We start from the raw sequence: 18,827 nt of genomic DNA on the forward strand, positions 1-18,827 counted from the left end.
GTAATAAATTAAATAGACGATAATATTCTTAATCCATTTCTTAAAATTGGAGTAAGCTTTTATCAAATTCATTTGAAACTCACGATCGAAATCTAAAATTCAATGGATAAAAATACAAAAAAATTCACGATATCTTCTTATTATCCCCATCCTCAGCTAATCTCTTTCTCTTGGCATAATTGTTGACATGAAAGTCCGCAAACAACGCCAATAGCGACGCATTAAACACCGCATTAACGCACCACACCCGGATCCCCTCGCAACCCGGCCCGCCCCCGAAGTGGATCCGGAGCATCCAGCCCGACACCGCGAAGCTGAAGACGAACTGCAGGATCTGGAGGTCGGTGACCACGCGCTTCCACCGCGGCCTTATCCCAATCGCGCAGAGCAGGTAGTAGGCGTACATGAGCACGTGCACCGCCGCGTTGGTCACGAGCGCGACGGGGAAGAGCGACTGGCGCTCCGACACCCAGGCGCGGCACACCGCCACGACGGCCGCGTGGTGGTACACGTGGAGGAGCGTGAGGCGCCTCCTCCCGCGGGCGCCGCTGAGGAGGATGAGGAGCGTGTCGAGGAGCTCGGCGATTTTGGAGAGGTAGAAGACGTGGGCCCAGAAGAAGGTGGGGCCACGCGGCGGGGTGTGGTTGGCTGGGAAGCAGATGGGCCAGGTCGGGGTGGGGGACTGGTGGAGGGCGGAGAGGGTGCAGGCGACGGCCATGAGGAGGGAGAGGAGGCAGAGGAGGAGGCTGTGGAAGGCGGTGATGAGGCGGAGGAAGGGGGGTGGGGACGGGAGGGGGCGGAGGGAGAGGAGGAGGGTGAGGCTGAGGTAGGTGGCCACGGTGGCGAAGAGGAAGAGAGGGGTGGAGCCAGGGGATTGGTTGGGGATCCATTCGTATTGGCTGATGCTGGGGTGCTCCACCAGCCAGTAGTGGGCGGTGGCGTACAGAGTGGACATCACGCGCCGCTCTGGAGGGGATTGGGTAAGGAAGGCTATTTGTGGTCGGCCTATCAAAATGATGCTCTATTATTGTCTTTCTTCATTTTTTTATTTCATAAATCTACTCTCTATTATTGGGGTTCATATGATTGGGCTTTTATTGTTTAATTATTGAGTCCATATTCTTAGAAGCCCACAAATTCAAGCTCGCCTGCTTAATTGCTAGTGTTTCACTATTGGACTACAGGAGTAACGTATTCCCTACGTCCCACACTTTTTCCTTTTCATAATGTCTCCTTCTAAATGATACTCTATTTTTTAAAATAGAAATATTATTATTTTTATTTTACTCTTTCTTCACTTAATTCACGAGACAAAATTATAGTGTAAACTTTTGTGACAATAAAATAAGTAGACTAATCAATAAATAATTTAATATAGAAAATAATTTAGGAATATTAAAAATATTATTTTTTTCTATAAAAGAAAATCAATTATAATGAGATGACTCTAGTGGGATTACTATTAGACTTTAGACATCTATAATGGGATTTAGTAGGGGTAGCAAATCGTGCGTGTCGGGTCGTTATCGTGTCGACACGATAATGATACGAACACGATAACATCAAACACGAACACGATAACATCAAACACGAACACGACCCATTAAGAAAACCCCAAACATGAACACGAACACGACACGAACCCATTAATGACACGAACCACTTCGGGTCAACACGACACGATAACAACATGTATTGGAAATTGATTAAATATTTAAATGATTTAATGAAAATAATAAGAATTAATAATATTAAAATATTATTTGTTAACGGATAACACGAACCCGACACGAACACGACATGAACACGTATTGTTAACGGATAACACGAACCCGACACGAACACAACACGAAATTTTCGTGTCCTTAACGGGTCGACCTAATAAGGACACGAACCCAATAAGCTCTGACTCAAACTCATTAATTTCGTGCTGGTTCGTGTCGTGTTATCGTGTCGTGTAAAAAATTGCCAGCCCTAGGATTTAGTAATTACAATGAAACGAAAGTAGTACTGTAATATTTGCATCAAGACATTAGTAACTTAAGATTATTCATATCTATATAATATGAATTATGAATCTTGTGGATTCAAGAATCATATGTTGCTCGGATTTGTTCTTGCAAAGATATCCAATAAACCAAACAAGAAATATAACAATGAAAAAGATAAGGAAGAAGAAGGAGATGATTGTAATGATTTAGATTAAAGCTCAAGAAAAAAAACTCAATGGCTACTTTTACAAACAAAAACTCAATAGCTCCACCAATTAGCAACACAAAAATTAGTAAGTATACCTTAACATTCAACCTAAGTTCAGCAATAGATTGGAATGCAACCACAAAGAATTTTGATAAATCTTCAAAATGAAGATGAGTGCTCACAAATGGAGTCTTTGTTCTTCAACAATGTTAAAAGTCTAAATGGCAAAAACCCTAGATATGGGCATTTATACAAGGGGATAAAAGTGCTAAAAAAGATATACAAAAAGCGTTCAAAAACGCAACTCGCACAAAACGCCCGGGTCCTCGCCCAAGCCGGGCATACTCTCTGGAGTCGGGCGTTTTGCTTGTTGGACCGTGCGGCTTTCATAAAACGACCATAACTTCCTCATCCGTGCACCAATTGAGGCGTGTAGGTACTCACGCGAAGCTCTTTTAACGACGAAGACAATAGTGGTCTAAGAAGAGCATTTGGCCACCATCGTGATAAGTATATTGATGTATGAAACGGGACCCAACTCAGATGTGGTTCCTTGGATACTTTCGTTTCTTCTATTGATTTGGCTCTTCCTGGATTCACATCATTATATATAGAATACTTTTAGCTATGAGTTGTTCAACATATTAAAACTTTTGAATATAAAAATTTTATGTAAACAGCAAAATAAAAGATAAAAAGAAAAAAAATCAAGAAAATAAAAATAAAACGGTACATCATATTATGCATCCAACTACTAATTGCGCATAATAGAAATAGCATAACAAATTCTAAATTACAATTGTCTAATAATAAAGCGATTAAAGATCGAATTTTTTCTATTCATTTATCTATAAATAAATATTTGTAAATTAGAAAAAATACGCATTGGTGGCGAGGCAATAATTGTTTTTCCTTTTTCTTAAATTCCACTCACCCATTTTCTCTCTCACACACTTCACCTTTTTTCCTGACTGGGCTTTTTGCGCTCGGCGTTCTCTTCTCTTAAATTTTAATGTCTCAAGCTGTGGGCTCGCCTTCTCTGTCTTCCGACATCGGTTCGAGCAGACGCCATTTTCTCATCCGCCGCCCCTCGGTCTCTTCCATGAGGTGCTCGATGCTCCCCTTCTCAACATGACTCATAATCAGGTCCCTCACTTTTCAATCACGATTTTCATTTTTTCTACAAATCACAATAAATCGTGCTGTCGATTGACACTCTTAATCACTGTGATTAACTTGTTTTGGGGATTTTGAGCTGCCTCGGGAATCACTGTGAGCTAGGGTTTTACGTTTACCGCGAACATTTGCTGGAATGTGCATACTTCGAAGAATTATAATATTGCAAACTGTTTTTAGGTTAATGTAAGTAACGTATTTGTTTATGCTCGGAATCTGATGATTGCTATTGAAATCGATTTCGTGTCTGATGTTCTTGTTTGGTTGCTTTGCGCCGCCGGCTGATTCTCTTTAGTTTTTGAATGAGTGAGAAAATTTGGATTGTTCTATTTAACAAAGATGAGTTTGGTAGGTTGAGTTGAGACGTGGAAAAGTGTGTATAGGCCGATAGTTTAAGAAACAAAATTTCATGCTTGCGAGATCTGTGATTTAGCCATTGGATTTGGGTGAAGCTTGTGCTTCCTCTTCATATGTAGTTTAAGCATGGGTTTTGCATTTTCATTATTGGTATTAAGGTTATTTCAATTGTAATAGGCTACAGATTATCACATAGTAAACCAGTTTGAACTTTGCAAATGAACCAATGACCCATTTGCTTTTGGCATTGGTTTTAAAAGAGAGAGCTTAAGGCATTAGAAATGAAACTTTTTTTAAGCATATGAATGGTAAGCCTTTTTTGCAATGTATGCTGAAGGTGTTTGCTTCATCTTTTTTTGGATAGTATACTAGCTATTGAGTGATTACTGATTTTGTTAAGTGTGTTTGATATTAACGTATGTGAAGCTTGTTTTTTTTTTTTTTGTGTTGTTCGAGAAACGCTGTTACATGCTAGTGACCACACTAGTTTACACAACCGGTGCTTAAATATGATTACCATGTGTTTCAAAACAAACTCTTTTCAAGTTCTTCCCTGTAATTCAGAAGCAGCATTATTCAATACTTCAATGGAGGATATTATTAATACATTTATGGATTATCTTTAGGAGTTATAAAATAATATATTTTTTGTATTTCAGGTGTTGGTTTTTGGATCATTTACTGAAGATGAGATCAGATCCATGCAGTGCCAGCCTCAAAAGAATGATAAACAGATAATATTTGGTTCTTTGGATTTGGAAACTTTAAGATCCGTGGGAATTTTCAGTACAAAATTGACTGAGCTTCAATCATCTAATGGACCTGCCTGTTCAGTACCTGATAATGCACCAAAAAAAACGTTGCGTAGCGACAGTGTAAGTATTCCAGTGTCAGAAGCTGCTGTGGTGGAAGAGTATGGGCATGCATCAGTAGTTTCTGATAGTGCACACAATTTTTCTATAAAGGCAACCACAGAGCTGTCTGGTATCAATGGACATGCATCACGAGGTTCCTCAGAAAATGCTGTTTTACACGATTCTGGAAATGGCATAAAGCATGTAAACTCCACATGGAGCACCTACAAGGTTTCAAATTGGCCAAATCCTGTTCGTAAGAATTTTTTGCCTCGAGGTTTAGTCAACTTGGGGAACCTTTGCTTCCTCAATGCCACTCTGCAGGCTCTACTGTCATGCACTCCATTTCTGGAGCTGCTGCATGAGCTTAGAAATCGTGATATACCAGAGGTACCTGCTGAATCAGCTTTTATTGCATATTAAACTAATTTGTCTTGTAATCCAGCTCACAAGAGTTCCATTTCTTCTGAACATTGTAGATTGGTTATCCAACCTTGCGTGCATTTGTTGATTTCATTTCTGACTTCGACATGCTCACTGACTCAGTTGAAAAGAGGATTGAGAATAATGCTCTTCAAACTGGAATACCATTTCGGCCTATCATGTTTGACTCCATATTGAAGAGTTTCACTCCTGATATTCCTGATAACTTATCTGGCAGGCCTAGGTTTGTGCATTGTGCATCTTTATCCTTTTACGTCTTACTCTGTTTGCCATGTTTTCGTAGTCTCTCATATTGCAGTTATTATTTGACATCTATTATGATGCACTAGGGATGCTTTTAAGGAAGTTTTCTCTTTCCCTGCATTGGATCGTAGATCTGTTTGTCATGGGGATAAACTAAAGTACTATAAGTGCCCTCGTTTAGGAAGCATCTGGGTCCCACTTTGTTGACATTTTTAGGTGCAGACATTTGTTCCAATGGTAGTTGGCAGAGCCTCTAAATGTTTGCTTGTGCAAGCACATACTTATTATTACCATGGGTCCATGTGAAGTAGAGAAACTAGTTTCCATTTTACTATTTTTCCGATAAAGATGCTCACAATCAATATCAAACGCTAATCATTAGTGTAACCCAGTTGAGATTCACATGTGATAGTACCATCTGCAGCTTTCTACTTAGGAAATTGATGTTAGGACCAATGGTATGATCTATGATGACACTAAAACTTATAGTTGGAATTTAAATTTTTTAAGATTATACTAATTCTATTGAACTACAAATTTGGATCATCCATGTTTGTATTATGTATATATACTGGCATACTGCATTGAATTATATCTTACCTAAAATATCATTGGTAGGTAAAAGAATAAACTGTTTTCTCAAGCATATTTTTTACTTTAGCATGTATCCATTTGTCAGTCCACCTTGCGCTGAGATATGATTAAGATTTTCTTATAATCTTTGGTTTCTGCTTGACTTTCAGACAAGAAGACGCGCAGGAATTCCTAAGTTTTGTCATGCATCAGATGCATGATGAATTGCTTAAACTTGATGGGCAAGTTCCAAACGGAAATGGAAAAACTGCATCTTTAGTCTCTTCGACTGATGATGAAAGTGAGGATGACAGCTGGGAGACTGTTGGTTCAAGGAATAAAACTACAATAACAAGAACCCAGAGTTTTCTACCCTCAAAGTTGAGTTCCATTTTCGGTGGTCAATTAAAAAGTGTGGTGAAGGCAGAAGGTGGGTCCAGTTTTTGGGTTCCCAACTCAATGAATCTGCATGGATATATATATATTTCATATGTCATCGTTAATCCTTCCCAGTTAGTTTTCATTCTCAGCTGTGCTTTTCCATGAACTTTAGTAATCACTAATCAGCTGTACTTTCTACTTTGAGCAAATAATAGGCTGGATAATCAGCTGTACAGTAAATGTTGTTTGACTGGTCAAATTCTTGAAACAGTAACACCCATAAGAATCATCATGCCAGGTAAGATAAATATTTAATCGGTTTGAACCTCCAGAAGTCATGCTTCATAGTTGGTGGTGGATGAAATCATCAAAATGACAACCATGCCCTTGAAAGGACAAAATGTAGTGGGCTTTGTTTCTAGAAGTTCAATTAAGGGAAAGTACTGCATGCATTTTAATTTTTAAAAGAGTTTTTACTGTATTTTAAATGTGCAATACAATATTAAAAAGATTGATTCTTCTGTGCTCATCGACATAAAACACTTGACTTTCATCCACCTTGACCTCATCTCATGTTTACATTCATACTGACTGCTATCATTTGTATATAATCTCATTGAGTATCTTGTATTTAGCAGGGAACAAGGCCTCTGCTACCATACAGCCATTTATCCTGCTCCACCTTAATATTTGTCCCGAGTCTATCTGTACAGTAGATGATGCACTTAAACTGTTTTCTGAACCAGAAACAGTTGAGGGGTATACAATATCAGCAGCTGGAAAGGTATACCTTATGTTATTATTAATATAGGCATTCAAATAGTTTGATATGGGCATCCCTGCTTTTTTCTTTCCCCTTCTTTCCATTCTATCTCATATCCTTGGGCACTTTAAACTTCCTCTGCATAACTTTTTTTTATCACACACAGTAGAACAACCTCAAATCTAGCAATAAGTTGTTTAAAAATATGAATGGCTAGGTTGCAACTTCTCTGCTATCTCCTGTGGTGTCGGGATTAGTTTATTCAATTTCTCGATTAAGAAATCATGTTTATGATGAAATTTCCTACTAAGATCATTGTATCCAATTAGACTCTGTCTCAGAGGCTGGGTAGGATTGTAAAAACATATGCATCCAAATGCCAGACCGAAAGTACAATTAGAAGTTCCTGCAATTATTAGTTTCTTGCATGCAGATTACACCTGCAACAGCTGTACTATAAGTTCTCTCATTTTGACTGTGATATTCAGGCTGAGGTGGTTACTGCCAGCAAATCAGTTAAGATTTTGGAGCTTTCCGAAATTATGGTATTACATTTGATGCGCTTTAGCTACGGAAGCCAAGGAAGCACCAAATTGCACAAAACAGTGCGTTTTCCTTTGGAGCTGCTTGTTGGCCATGAATTGCTTGCATCTTCAACTGAGGTGATGCTTGCCTCTCCTTTTGATATTTTCTCACAACTCACAATATACAATATATACACAAATGTATAGGGGTAGAATCATGTAGAAACTTTCTCCCTCTCTAGTAATCTAGGAATCATGCTTCTTTATATACGATAGTGCTTATTTTGCGATAATGCTTTTTATATAATGTTTCATTTTGTGACAACTCACTAAATGAATGATGAGAACCTTTCCTAGGGTAGGAACTAGGAACTAATATGGATCATTGATCTTGGTATGAACAAAAAATGTCATGAAAGAAAGAATTATTGTGATACATAAAAAGCATTATCATCCCTATATAGAGAGAGAGACAAGATCAAATGAGAGTGTGGTTTTACATGAGAATTGAGAAAACATGTTCAAACTACAAACACATGAATGCATGAACAAATAAATGTAACATATATTTGTTCATCGGCTATTCATAAATTTTTTGCGTTTGTGATTGTGTTTATTCTAACTGATCTCATCCCTGTATATATATACACACTTGGCAATTCTCCGTTAGACTTTTTAGCATTGTATGATTGACCTTATCATAGCCTTCTATTATTTGTTTCCCTTCCTTCCATAGATGGATTCAATTTCAACTTTGACTTAATCCCATGTTATTATGGTTTATGCTTTAAACCAGTTACGAAAATTTCTGCCTATGAATTTGGAGGAATATTTGTATGGTTCCATATTTGCTAATACCTACCATTTATTTTTTCTGTTAGCATGAACTGCTGATGAGTTGAGATTCAGTAAAAAAAATCAGATGGGCCTAATCACAAAGAAAGACATGTGAATGTTGCCCTGATGAACTTTCTCAATCCGTAGTTCCAACTGTGGAACATCAATTAAGTCTTTTAGGAAGGATAATAATGTGCATTTTCCTATGGGATGATTTATTTTGAAAATGTGTTTAAAACAGTCCGAGCTTCTGCTATGACACTTGACAGTTACTGCAAAGTGAAAAGTACGGTGAAAATGTTAGTTCTTCTTTGTCTCTTTCGTCAGTAGATACAATATTGGTACTAGCCTCTACTAGGCGACTGGATGTTTCACTGTAGAAGAAGTCGTGAAAGCCTTTGAATTAATACTGCAGGAGTGTTTATTTACATTAACCATCTCTGATCTATTGATCCTTTGTTGCTTTGATGCTCCTGAAACTCTATTAGACCTTGTTCATGACTTGTCGCATTGAGCATTGTATATGATGTTAATATACATTTGTTGATTGAAAATCTTCCCCAAACTGGTCAATGTAGGCTAAAAGATATGAACTGGTAGCTACGATCACTCATCATGGAAGGGATCCTTCAAAGGGACACTACACTGCAGACGCACTTCACCCCAATGGTACATGGCTGCGCTATGATGATGCCTCCGTCACACCCATTCCTAAAAGCAAGGTGCTGCACGACCAGGCGTATGTTCTCTTCTACAAACGATTGTAGCTACTATGTATCCAATTGTACATGTACCCTATTAGGTTGCGCGAGTATAGAATCTGGAGATATTGATGAAAATAGCTAGTGAACGGAGGAACAAAATAGTCTGGCATTATTTCAACAATTAAGAAGCATGTGATTTGGCTCGAACCAGCTTTCAGCAGTTTGGTTATGCTGATTGTGAGTAGGCAAGCCCGGGTCGATTGTGCTGAAATTGGGGTGAACGGAAACTACTTATTGAGAAGATAACTATCCAACTGCACTATTTTTTTAGCTAATTTTCCTACTTATTTGCAACAGATTCAAAGATGTGTACGATTAAATGCAGTTGTTATTGCAGGGTTTTCAGTTTTCACAGTAGTTGGCTTATAAGTTTTAAGTTAATGTGTAATATTCGAGAGAAGATATTTCTGCCAATGCCCTCATTTTGGGTGAGAAGATCTTGATGAATGAATTGAAATTTCAAACTATACATTATCAAGTGGAGTATTCTATAATCTATTGATTGTAGTAAGTGTAGTAAGTAATACTAAGTTGCAACCGAATATAATATGATACTCTCTCCGTTTCACAATAAAAATCTTTTTTGCTATTTTGGTTCATCCCATAGTTAGAGTTCTATTTTACTTTTATTATAAATAATAAATAGGCTCACGTTCTATTAACTTATATCACTCACATTTTATTATAAAACTAATGTATAAATGAGATTCACATCCCAAATTCAACCACTTTTCTTTATACTCTCCCAATCTCACAAGAATATGCATTTTTTTTCATTTTTAGTCCGTCCCACACGAATATACACTTTCTAATTTTGAATTTTTTTTTTGGTGGAACTCATTCTCCACTAAGGGCATCCGCAATGGGGCGGACGATGTGACGGACGTCGTTCGTCGCATTGTCCGCCACTGCAGCATCGCGGACGATGGGTTACCCATCGTCCGCGGACGATGCGCGGAGGATACCCATCGTCCATCGCATCGTCCGCCACCGTGGACGATGCGGACGATGGGTAACGGATGATGCGACGCGTTTCCGTTTTATTTTTTAATTTTATTAAATTTTCAAAACCTATATATTCATTTTCACTTTATTTTTCACACTTCACTCTCATATTCACACTTCACACTACATTTTCTACAATTCAAGCAAAATGGACCCTGAGTTCGACGCCGTCCGCGATTTCGACTGCGGCCCATGCCTACATGGATTTGGCGGCCTCCTCTGACTACATGACGTTGTTGGACGCGCACATCGCCCTCATGCAGGCGACCAACCCGGCTCAAATCGAAGGCATTCAGCGGATGATCGATGGCCTCAGCCGCAAATTGGGACTACTCTAGAGTAGCCTCCTTTTTTTGTATTTAGTGCTTTTTTTTTCTTAATTTGTAACTTTTTTTTAATTAAGTAAATTTAGTATTTCCTTTTAATTTTGTTGTTTTTATATGTTTGTTTTTATTTACATTTGCAAACCTAAAAATATAAATACAAAATAGAAGTAAAATGTTTAGGGCGTCGCTTAGGGCGGGCTATAGTCCGCTCCACTGCAAGTGGAATAGGAGGATAAAATGCTAACGTGGCGGTGCATAGGGCGTCGCTTAGGGCATCGCTTAGGGCGTCCATTGTGGATGCCCTAACAATACTTTATTTACTTTTCCTCTCTACCTCTCTCTTACTTTACTAATTTTGTAGTATTATTAAAATCCATGTCAAACCCAAAGTACATATTTTTTTGGGACGGAAGAAGTATATTTTAATTTTATTCAGGAAAAATACTAAGTAAAAGTTGAGGAGCAATAATTGATTCACATTGGGGCCAATGATAAAATAAAATCATCATCCTCTACATAATGAAGGTTCCTACTCAAGAGCTACATAATATGTTACAATGCCATCAAATTATTTTTAACTGTACATATCTCCAGCTCTCCGCGAGCAGCGAAAAGCATTCATAGTTTGCCTTTTTCAATCCACTGAAGAACTGGTTCCACCACTTTCGTCGTCTTCGCTAAAACTTGATGGCATTTCTGTTGCAGACCTAAAAAGATACAAATATGTTGCAGCATTAGGTAAAAAGAGTGAAGATGAAATAGCAGCAGCAGTGAGAATTCAAGACTCCGGTTAAGAAAAAGCCAAGCAAATGGATGCTAAGTTGCTAACAACTCCCACCCCCCCCCCCCCACCCCCAAAAGCAGAAAACAGAAAGACGAAATGTCCAAATATGACAACCTCGAAACTGCTCGCAATACCACATCCTAAAAAATTTTGAAATTTATTTGGTCATTATAATTGGTGTATAAGTGAAGAGAATAATCTGAGAAGCGACAACACTTAGTTTGGAAGTATATAACATTGTCTCTGAATACCAGTAGCATTGGCCATATAAATATTGCAAAATTCGGGCATTATTAGTCCATTTGTTCAAATGAGAATTCTTAATTTGGCTGATTAGACTCAAAAAATAAATAAGAATACTTGTGTGTGCATGATGTATTTTTTGGAACATAAATCAGTATATTAAGGCTCTTTCCTAGGAAGTTAACAGTGACATCCCAGAAAACAAGGCTGGACAAGATTATATGTGAGTGTTGCTAAAATAATAGGATTAAGTGACTAACTAGATGCTTGGATTTTTAAGTGTAGATCAAAGAACGGTTGACTTAAGTTGGTTTGCATCTTTGATGCCAAATGTCCAGATATAACAAGCAAAAGCACCAATATTAACTCTAAAAAATTAATATATTGATCAAATCTAACCTTATGACTTGATAGTTCTGCGGTGTTGTATCCACCATCAATATTGCTTTTGGGGGTTGTTGATGTGGAAATTCTTCCCTTAATCTTTTTATACCCTACAAATAAGAATATACAAAGAGAAAAGTACGTCAATAACTATCACCTATTTACTGTATGCATACTAGCACAGATACAGGCATGTAAATTACAATAAGATCATTCTTGATAGGGACCATCATTTGATGTTCATTCATCATCCTCCGTTTGGCATATATTCTATCATCCTGCATGAAACATCGTGAATGCACTAAATATCAGAACCAGAGAACGATTGGAAAAAACTAAATTCGCAAGAAGAAAGAAAGTTATACAGTAATACTATAAGAGAAAAAACAAACCTTAATAACTTCTCGGCGGAGCCCTTTGTCAACAGAGTCGTGGTAACCATTTCTTCTTGCAGTCAAGTCAGAATTCTCATTTTCAGTATTTTCTCCAAAGGCAACCCTTGCACTCACATGATTATATTTTTGAGACCAAGACTCTGCTCGTTTCTCTCTCACTTTGCCATCAAAAGCTTGCATATTTGGATATCTTGGAACTATATCCATTGTTGTAACTTCAAAACCAGGTCTTCGCCTCGAACCATACTCATCTCTACTCCCAATGCCTGGTCTATCTCCGACGGTTCCTTCTGTAAATTCCACTGAAGAGTTACTCCTCGGATAATAGGAACCACTGTTGGAGAAAGATGTCTTTATTCTGGATTTTTGGTAAATGTGGCTCTCCGGAATATCAGAGCCACTCCTAGTTTTGACATTCATTCCATCAATGTCAGATCCCTGTATGGATTTTGATGAGAATAAAATCTAGATCATATCAGATGCACTGTCCACTGAAAAGTTAGTGTAATAAATAAATAGAAATGGAAACATGATGTTGGTGTGAGCTCTATGCAAATAGAAATCCATTAATCAGTTATATGACTTTTCTGCCTAGCCAGAAAACAGAGGAAGAGAGCTGATTACTGTGAATGTTAATGAGATAAACAATGAAAGAGTAACAGCTAACATTTTTAGTAAAACTGATGTTTCAATCAACCTGGTTTACCATCAGATCTACTTAATGGGTAAATTATAAAAATAAAATTTAAGATGGAGACGAGCGATATCTTCTTTGAAAAATCCATAAAATACTAGTGGGTCATGCATGCACAATTACATGCTGGTATACTCCTGTTTTGCCTTCATGCTTCAAGCAGTGGCAAAAGGAATGCATTAATCGGAGCTCTTAAAAAATTAGTGGAGACTCGTGTATAACCTTCTAGATTGTGCAATTACTTGACCAATAAGCTGTAGTACACATTCCTTGAGTGATATTCATGTGGCATGAGCAAGAGATGAAAAACTAAATTTAATTATAAAAAACCTATCTCACCTTGCAAAACTTGGAATTCTGGCCAACATTCATGAGATCTGGTACGCCACAGACATCTTCTCCAGTGTGGTAATTTCCTGATAGAAGGCAAAGTGTAAAATGAGCAACTTAATCTGAGAATCTCTGGAGTGCGAATGCAATTCAGTTTTTTAAAAAAAATCTCAAAAAAAGAGACACACTTGAAAATATACATATGGGCTCAAGCTAGAAAGCCATAATTATAAAAATTATAAGCATGAGTCACGAAATTCACAAATGGCACCAAGAGACTTTGAAATGGATAATACAAAATAATACTATTTTAACTCACCATCAAGCGGCTCCTGCATTGAGGATTCAAATGCACCAGGAGGAAGTGGATCAAATTCAACACCAAGAGGAGGACCATCCTCTCGATAATTATTTCCCAGCTGCCTCTTGACCGCAGTTATTGCAGGATTCTCCAGTCGTCCCTTCACTTTTAAGTAACCAGATGGGCCAGGCCTGGTTTTTACACCCTTCATATCAGATGGAAATTTTGGTATTAGGTACCTAGAAGTAGCAGCATCAGAGGGATCCACGTTTTGGTAATTAGGAGGGACATTCCGCAATGAACTACTACTTCCTGAAGAATCATCGTTTGTACGATTGTAGTTTCCGGCATGGTGACTCTCGTGCTCATACGTAAGGTCTGCAGCAGAGAATTCTTTTGAATTCAATCTTCCACTTTCTACTTCCCTGGTATCAAGATTCTTACCATCCCCCTGTTTTGTGCTACCACATGAGTCTTGCCTATGCCCGCTGCCACGGTCTTGAATAACTCCGCTTGACCGATCTTGTTTTAAAGTAGCATGGTTTTCTCCATTGATTGATTTCTTATCCTTTAACCTCCTATGGCAAAACCATCCAGAAACTTGTTTCTCTGTCAAACCTATGGACTCCGCAAGTTGTATTTTCATCGACTCTGAAGGATATTTATGCTCTGGTAAAACAAAACAAAACAACACTTCAACTAACAATAATGTAAAGGAAATCTTAAGAGATAAACGGCAGGACGGGATATATCAGGTATTAAGAGAACCAACTTACCATTGTAAAAGTTTTCTAATGCTTGAACCTGAGCCTGTGTCTTCACGATCCTTTTCTTGTTCTTCTCTGAAAGAGATTTATCATCTTCATGCTGCATCTCACATGATCCTGGAAAACATTAAGAATCAAAAGCAAATATATTAAGAATTGAGTACTAAAGGATTATCAGCAGCAAACATGCATTCAACTCCTGTATCCATTCACAACTTTCTACGGTGCATGTACGATAAAAAGATCGATACAAAAGAGTTAATTATGCCACTTCATTTTAATATCAATTGTGGGAATATTTAGATTTTCAATCGCTTGCTTTTTTTTGGATCTAATCCACAGTCAATTCAACTCGGAAGATGCATGCTTGATATTTCATAATTCACACAAAGGAAAACATAGTACCAACATATGCATAGATCTTATACATACATGAAAGCACAATCATTATCACCATCTATAAAATATTATGTTTCGTTAATCTCAGCTTTTTACATCATATTTACATAGATAGAAAGCATTTATGTGCCTCAAAGGAGCAACAAAGTAACCACACATTTTGAGTCAAGATTAAATAACCATAGGATGACGACAATTATTTGTACCCGCTTTGCGTCCAACTAAAATGATTTTCTATTATATGTTTAAAGTTCAATGCCTGTGGATGAATGAATCCTAAAATGTTGGTATCTTCTATCTTCAGGCTCATGATATCTCTTAACAAGCTGAGCTATAACATTTTAGTGGCAATATGAAGAATTGTGTTGCACAACATATATGGAAATTGCTAGTGAAGGGATATACAGAGTATCAGAGCGGTAGGCTATTAATATCAAACCAACACGAATATTAGTACTACAAGTTTTGTCTTGTCCAGTTGGATAGTGGAGCACATTGTGAAGAAGGCATAGATCTATGAATACTCAATAGACAATAAAAAGCATCCATTGCACTGGGTCCATAATATGCTTTCTTTTTTAACATAACTTCCATGCATCGCCATCATACCGCTTAAATTCACCAAGTATTTAGTTCATCTTTTATCGACAAATCTCAAGCCAATAAACACCCGAAGTCAGAAAGTAAATCACCTTAACAATTAGCAGCTTCAACCAGGAAAAGCAACAATACAATGATGGAATAGCAAAGTTCACACAGCTCTTGAATACAATAACATCCACGCAGCATTAAAAGACATAGGCAAACATGAACGCATAATCAAAACTGAAAAACAAAAATCAAACCAAATTCCAAAACATCAAATTCCACGGCCTCTCACAGCTACAAACTACATTGCACACCAAAAACTCAGAAATCATACTCCAGAAACAAAAATCTAAAACAGAATTCAACTAAATCAATTTTTACAACAACAGCACGAGTAGTCAATCACGATCTGCTAGGTCAATTAAACTAAAAAATCAAGCCATACCTTCTCCCATGATTCCCGGCGCGCAACTATTCCTCAATTTCCCCTTCCCAATTAGGTTTAAACTTGGCACCCCCCTTTCTCTGTGTCGAACCATCAAATTTCCATCCCCCACACAACTTGGCGGAGAATTCAAGGAATTACAGGCAGAGAAAGAAAGCGAATCTCGACGGATTACATGAGATGTCAAGGCATGTATATCCGTAAAGAGAGAGAAAAAAGTGGTGGAGAGAGAAAGAGAATGAGAAAGAGATGGATGGAGATGAACAAATTTTTATTTTCTGGGCTTTTTTAATTGTTTGGATTAATTGTTGCAATCCTTCATTATTATTTTTGATCGGTCTCAATAAACTGGTAAAACCATATCTTTCCTCACTTCATTTTTACTGTATTAAAACTAAATAGCCTTTTCAACTTTTTAATTGCACCCATATATTGCTGCTTATTCCAGAAAATCTTCATAAATATTAATGTGACAATGCAAATCTTCAAGTATTGTTAGTAATTTGATTTTCTTTCTGCACAAATTTGGGTTTGTGTTTCATAGATTATTTATTAAAGTGAGGTCAATTATTGAAGTCTCCTTCACCTCAATTCAGCCAGCCTTGTATTCTGCACATAGAAGTATGAAAATTGTTCAAAAAATATGAACATACGAATGATACGATGAAGTAACAGTGTATATAATTTATTTTGTTAACAAATTAAATATATCTAATTTTATGCATTAAAGTTCCCCATCTTAGTGATGTCGCACACGAAATCCTAACAATTCACCAAATTCTACTTATTCCGAAATAGAAAAGGATGAGTTCTGAAAAAAGAAAAGGATGTAAGAGATAATCACTTAAATCATAAAGTTGGTTTATTGAAGATATCGTCACGCCAAATTAGGATTATGATGGTTAATAATAAAGAACAATGTCATTTTCTTACGCCATACATTAAAGTAATTTATTTCATTTATTATATTATCTGATGATTATAATTAATAAAAGCAGTAGCAGTAGTATTTTGGGCTAATTACAGTATTTGTTTGTCACGATCTGTTCGTAAAATCATCTCATTAATTGATATATAAATTTCGATATTTGTTTGATTTTAATTAGACAAGAACAAAATTTATAATTATGAAAACAAGTATTACATAACAACTTTATAGTACTATGATTCTTAATCATTTTTCGGTCATAAACTTTTCAGTTTTAGAATTTTTATATTTTCCATCAGTTCATTATTAGTTCGTCCGATTCAAAATAAAATAGAGATCCTATGATAAGATATAAGTAAAATGCATTCGTGGAATATGAGATATGTATATTGTAAAAAATAGTAAAAAATGCACATAAGATAAGGAAAGTTTAGATATTTAAAATTATATGAAATAATTTATACAATTATACTATTAATAATCAATATTTATTATTTTTGTTATTATTGCTGTATAGATAAAATTAATTAAGAAAAAATGATAATTTTAAAATTATGATTCATAATTAATTATAATAATAAATAAAATTAGAATAATTTGATTACATATGTTATGTATTATTGTTATAATTATTGCTATGCTATTTTAATTAATAGTATCGTATTAAGATAATTATAGTGTAATTATTTAAATTATGAATCTGAATAATAAAATATTATTTATAACTATTATTATTATGTAATTTAAATTTATGGATTATATTCAATTATGGAGTAATAGTGATAAATAATTTAATTATAAACTTATAATAGTAATCTTTATTATTATTATTATTATTGTTATTATTATTATTCCATTAAACAATAAATTAGTAAAACTATCTTAACATAATTATTATAAATGGAATCATAAATATTTCGTGAATATTATTATTGATTATAACATTTTATTAATATTAATTATTTGATCAGTTAAAAAACATTATTTTGATTAATACGTCGATTATATAACTTGGTTATTATATCGATCAGTTATTTGAATTAGTATGATTAGAATAAATTTAAAATCAATAGTTTCAAATATAGGATAATTGCAACTTAAGATGTATTTGTATTTTTTAATTATAAGCGACAAAGCAGTCTCGGGGTCTCAAGCAGTTTTAGAATAATTAATCATGCAAGACCTGTTTGTCTGACAGAATAATTAATACTAATGGTAATCATAATCATTCAACAATAATTTCGGAATGAATGTATTCACGCTCTATATTGACAAAATAAAGTGTTAGAATTTCAAATTTGAATTGATTAATTAAATGTAGTTCATGAACACGCATACAATAGTACTCCTGCTAATAATTACTCCCTCCGTCCCAGATAATTTGAGACACTTTGACCCGGCACGGGTTTTAAGAAATCTAATGAAAAGTGAGTTAAAAAAGTTGATGGGATATGAGTCCTACTTTTAAAGTATTAGTTTTATAATAAAATGTGAGTATGAATGAGTTAGTGGAATATGAGATCCACTATAAAAAATGATAAAAGTGAAGTGGGACAAATTATGTGGGACGGTCTGAAATGAAATACTGAGTCGAATCATCTAGGACGAGTATAATAGTAATAGTAATAGTTATAGCACTAGAGAGATGAGATTCATAGTTATGAAATACGAAGTAATTTATACTCCATTTTTATTCAAACAAATACTTACTTAACTGAATTATTAATTGAAATAATAATAATCTACAACATAAAGTATGATTCAAAATTTTCCAAAAATATCATTAATTTGCTTAAAATAAGTTAGTACCAGAGAGAATTCATTTAATAATACTAATAAAGTGGAGTAATATATTAGAAAAAAAAAAGTAGTACTCCATATGAGAAAAGTTAGGAAATAAAAATGAAAGTTGACTACTTTTCACTTTAACCACAAAGATATCCTTAATTAATGTAGATTGATTTTGATTAATCATGCTTTATGTCAATAATTCCCAAATTTTAAATTCAAACTCTTTATGTCAATAATTCCCATCCATTCATGATTTAAGAGTAAAATTATAGTAAATCTATTTTTTCGCAAAGATTGAAGTTTTTAATTAGAAAACGGTCAGTTTGTAACAG

The 18,827-nt window shown here is 35.7% G+C and overlaps 3 protein-coding genes across 5 annotated transcripts; 1 reads left to right on the forward strand and 2 right to left on the reverse strand.

Annotated features, from left to right (window-relative positions):
• Positions 1-4: 4 nt before the first annotated feature.
• Positions 5-1,057, reverse strand: LOC125211615 (fatty acid elongase 3-like). The gene has a single exon (XM_048111486.2). It carries the CDS (start codon positions 953-955, stop codon positions 125-127), a length of 831 nt encoding a protein of 276 aa, XP_047967443.1. The 5' UTR covers positions 956-1,057; the 3' UTR covers positions 5-124.
• Positions 1,058-3,109: 2,052 nt separating this feature from the next.
• On the forward strand, positions 3,110-9,469 carry LOC125214957 (ubiquitin carboxyl-terminal hydrolase 24-like). 3 transcript variants are annotated; one of them, XM_048116211.2, is made up of 7 exons: positions 3,110-3,345; positions 4,392-4,976; positions 5,066-5,253; positions 6,017-6,276; positions 6,863-7,011; positions 7,479-7,652; positions 8,930-9,469. In XM_048116211.2, the coding sequence occupies exons 1-7, from the start codon at positions 3,331-3,333 to the stop codon at positions 9,116-9,118; spliced, it is 1,560 nt and encodes a 519-aa protein (XP_047972168.1). In that variant the 5' UTR covers positions 3,110-3,330; the 3' UTR covers positions 9,119-9,469. The 3 variants fall into 3 exon arrangements, with proteins under 3 accessions (XP_047972168.1, XP_047972169.1, XP_088923539.1); XM_048116212.2 differs by having other exon boundaries at positions 3,112-3,345; positions 6,866-7,011; XM_089067413.1 differs by lacking the exon at positions 3,110-3,345 and adding an exon at positions 3,401-3,561.
• Positions 9,470-10,901: 1,432 nt separating this feature from the next.
• Positions 10,902-16,049, reverse strand: LOC125214916 (uncharacterized). The gene is made up of 8 exons (XM_048116141.2): positions 15,777-16,049; positions 14,354-14,461; positions 13,596-14,246; positions 13,286-13,362; positions 12,250-12,690; positions 12,061-12,135; positions 11,873-11,967; positions 10,902-11,153 (listed from the first exon to the last, which is right to left on the reverse strand). Exons 1-8 carry the CDS (start codon positions 15,868-15,870, stop codon positions 11,081-11,083), a joined length of 1,614 nt encoding a protein of 537 aa, XP_047972098.2. The 5' UTR covers positions 15,871-16,049; the 3' UTR covers positions 10,902-11,080.
• Positions 16,050-18,827: the final 2,778 nt, after the last annotated feature.

The sequence above is a fragment of the Salvia hispanica genome, chromosome 3, assembly GCF_029641045.1.
Source record: "Salvia hispanica isolate PSC_SH4W2 chromosome 3, Shi_PSC_v1, whole genome shotgun sequence".
Taxonomy (NCBI): domain Eukaryota; kingdom Viridiplantae; phylum Streptophyta; class Magnoliopsida; order Lamiales; family Lamiaceae; genus Salvia; species Salvia hispanica.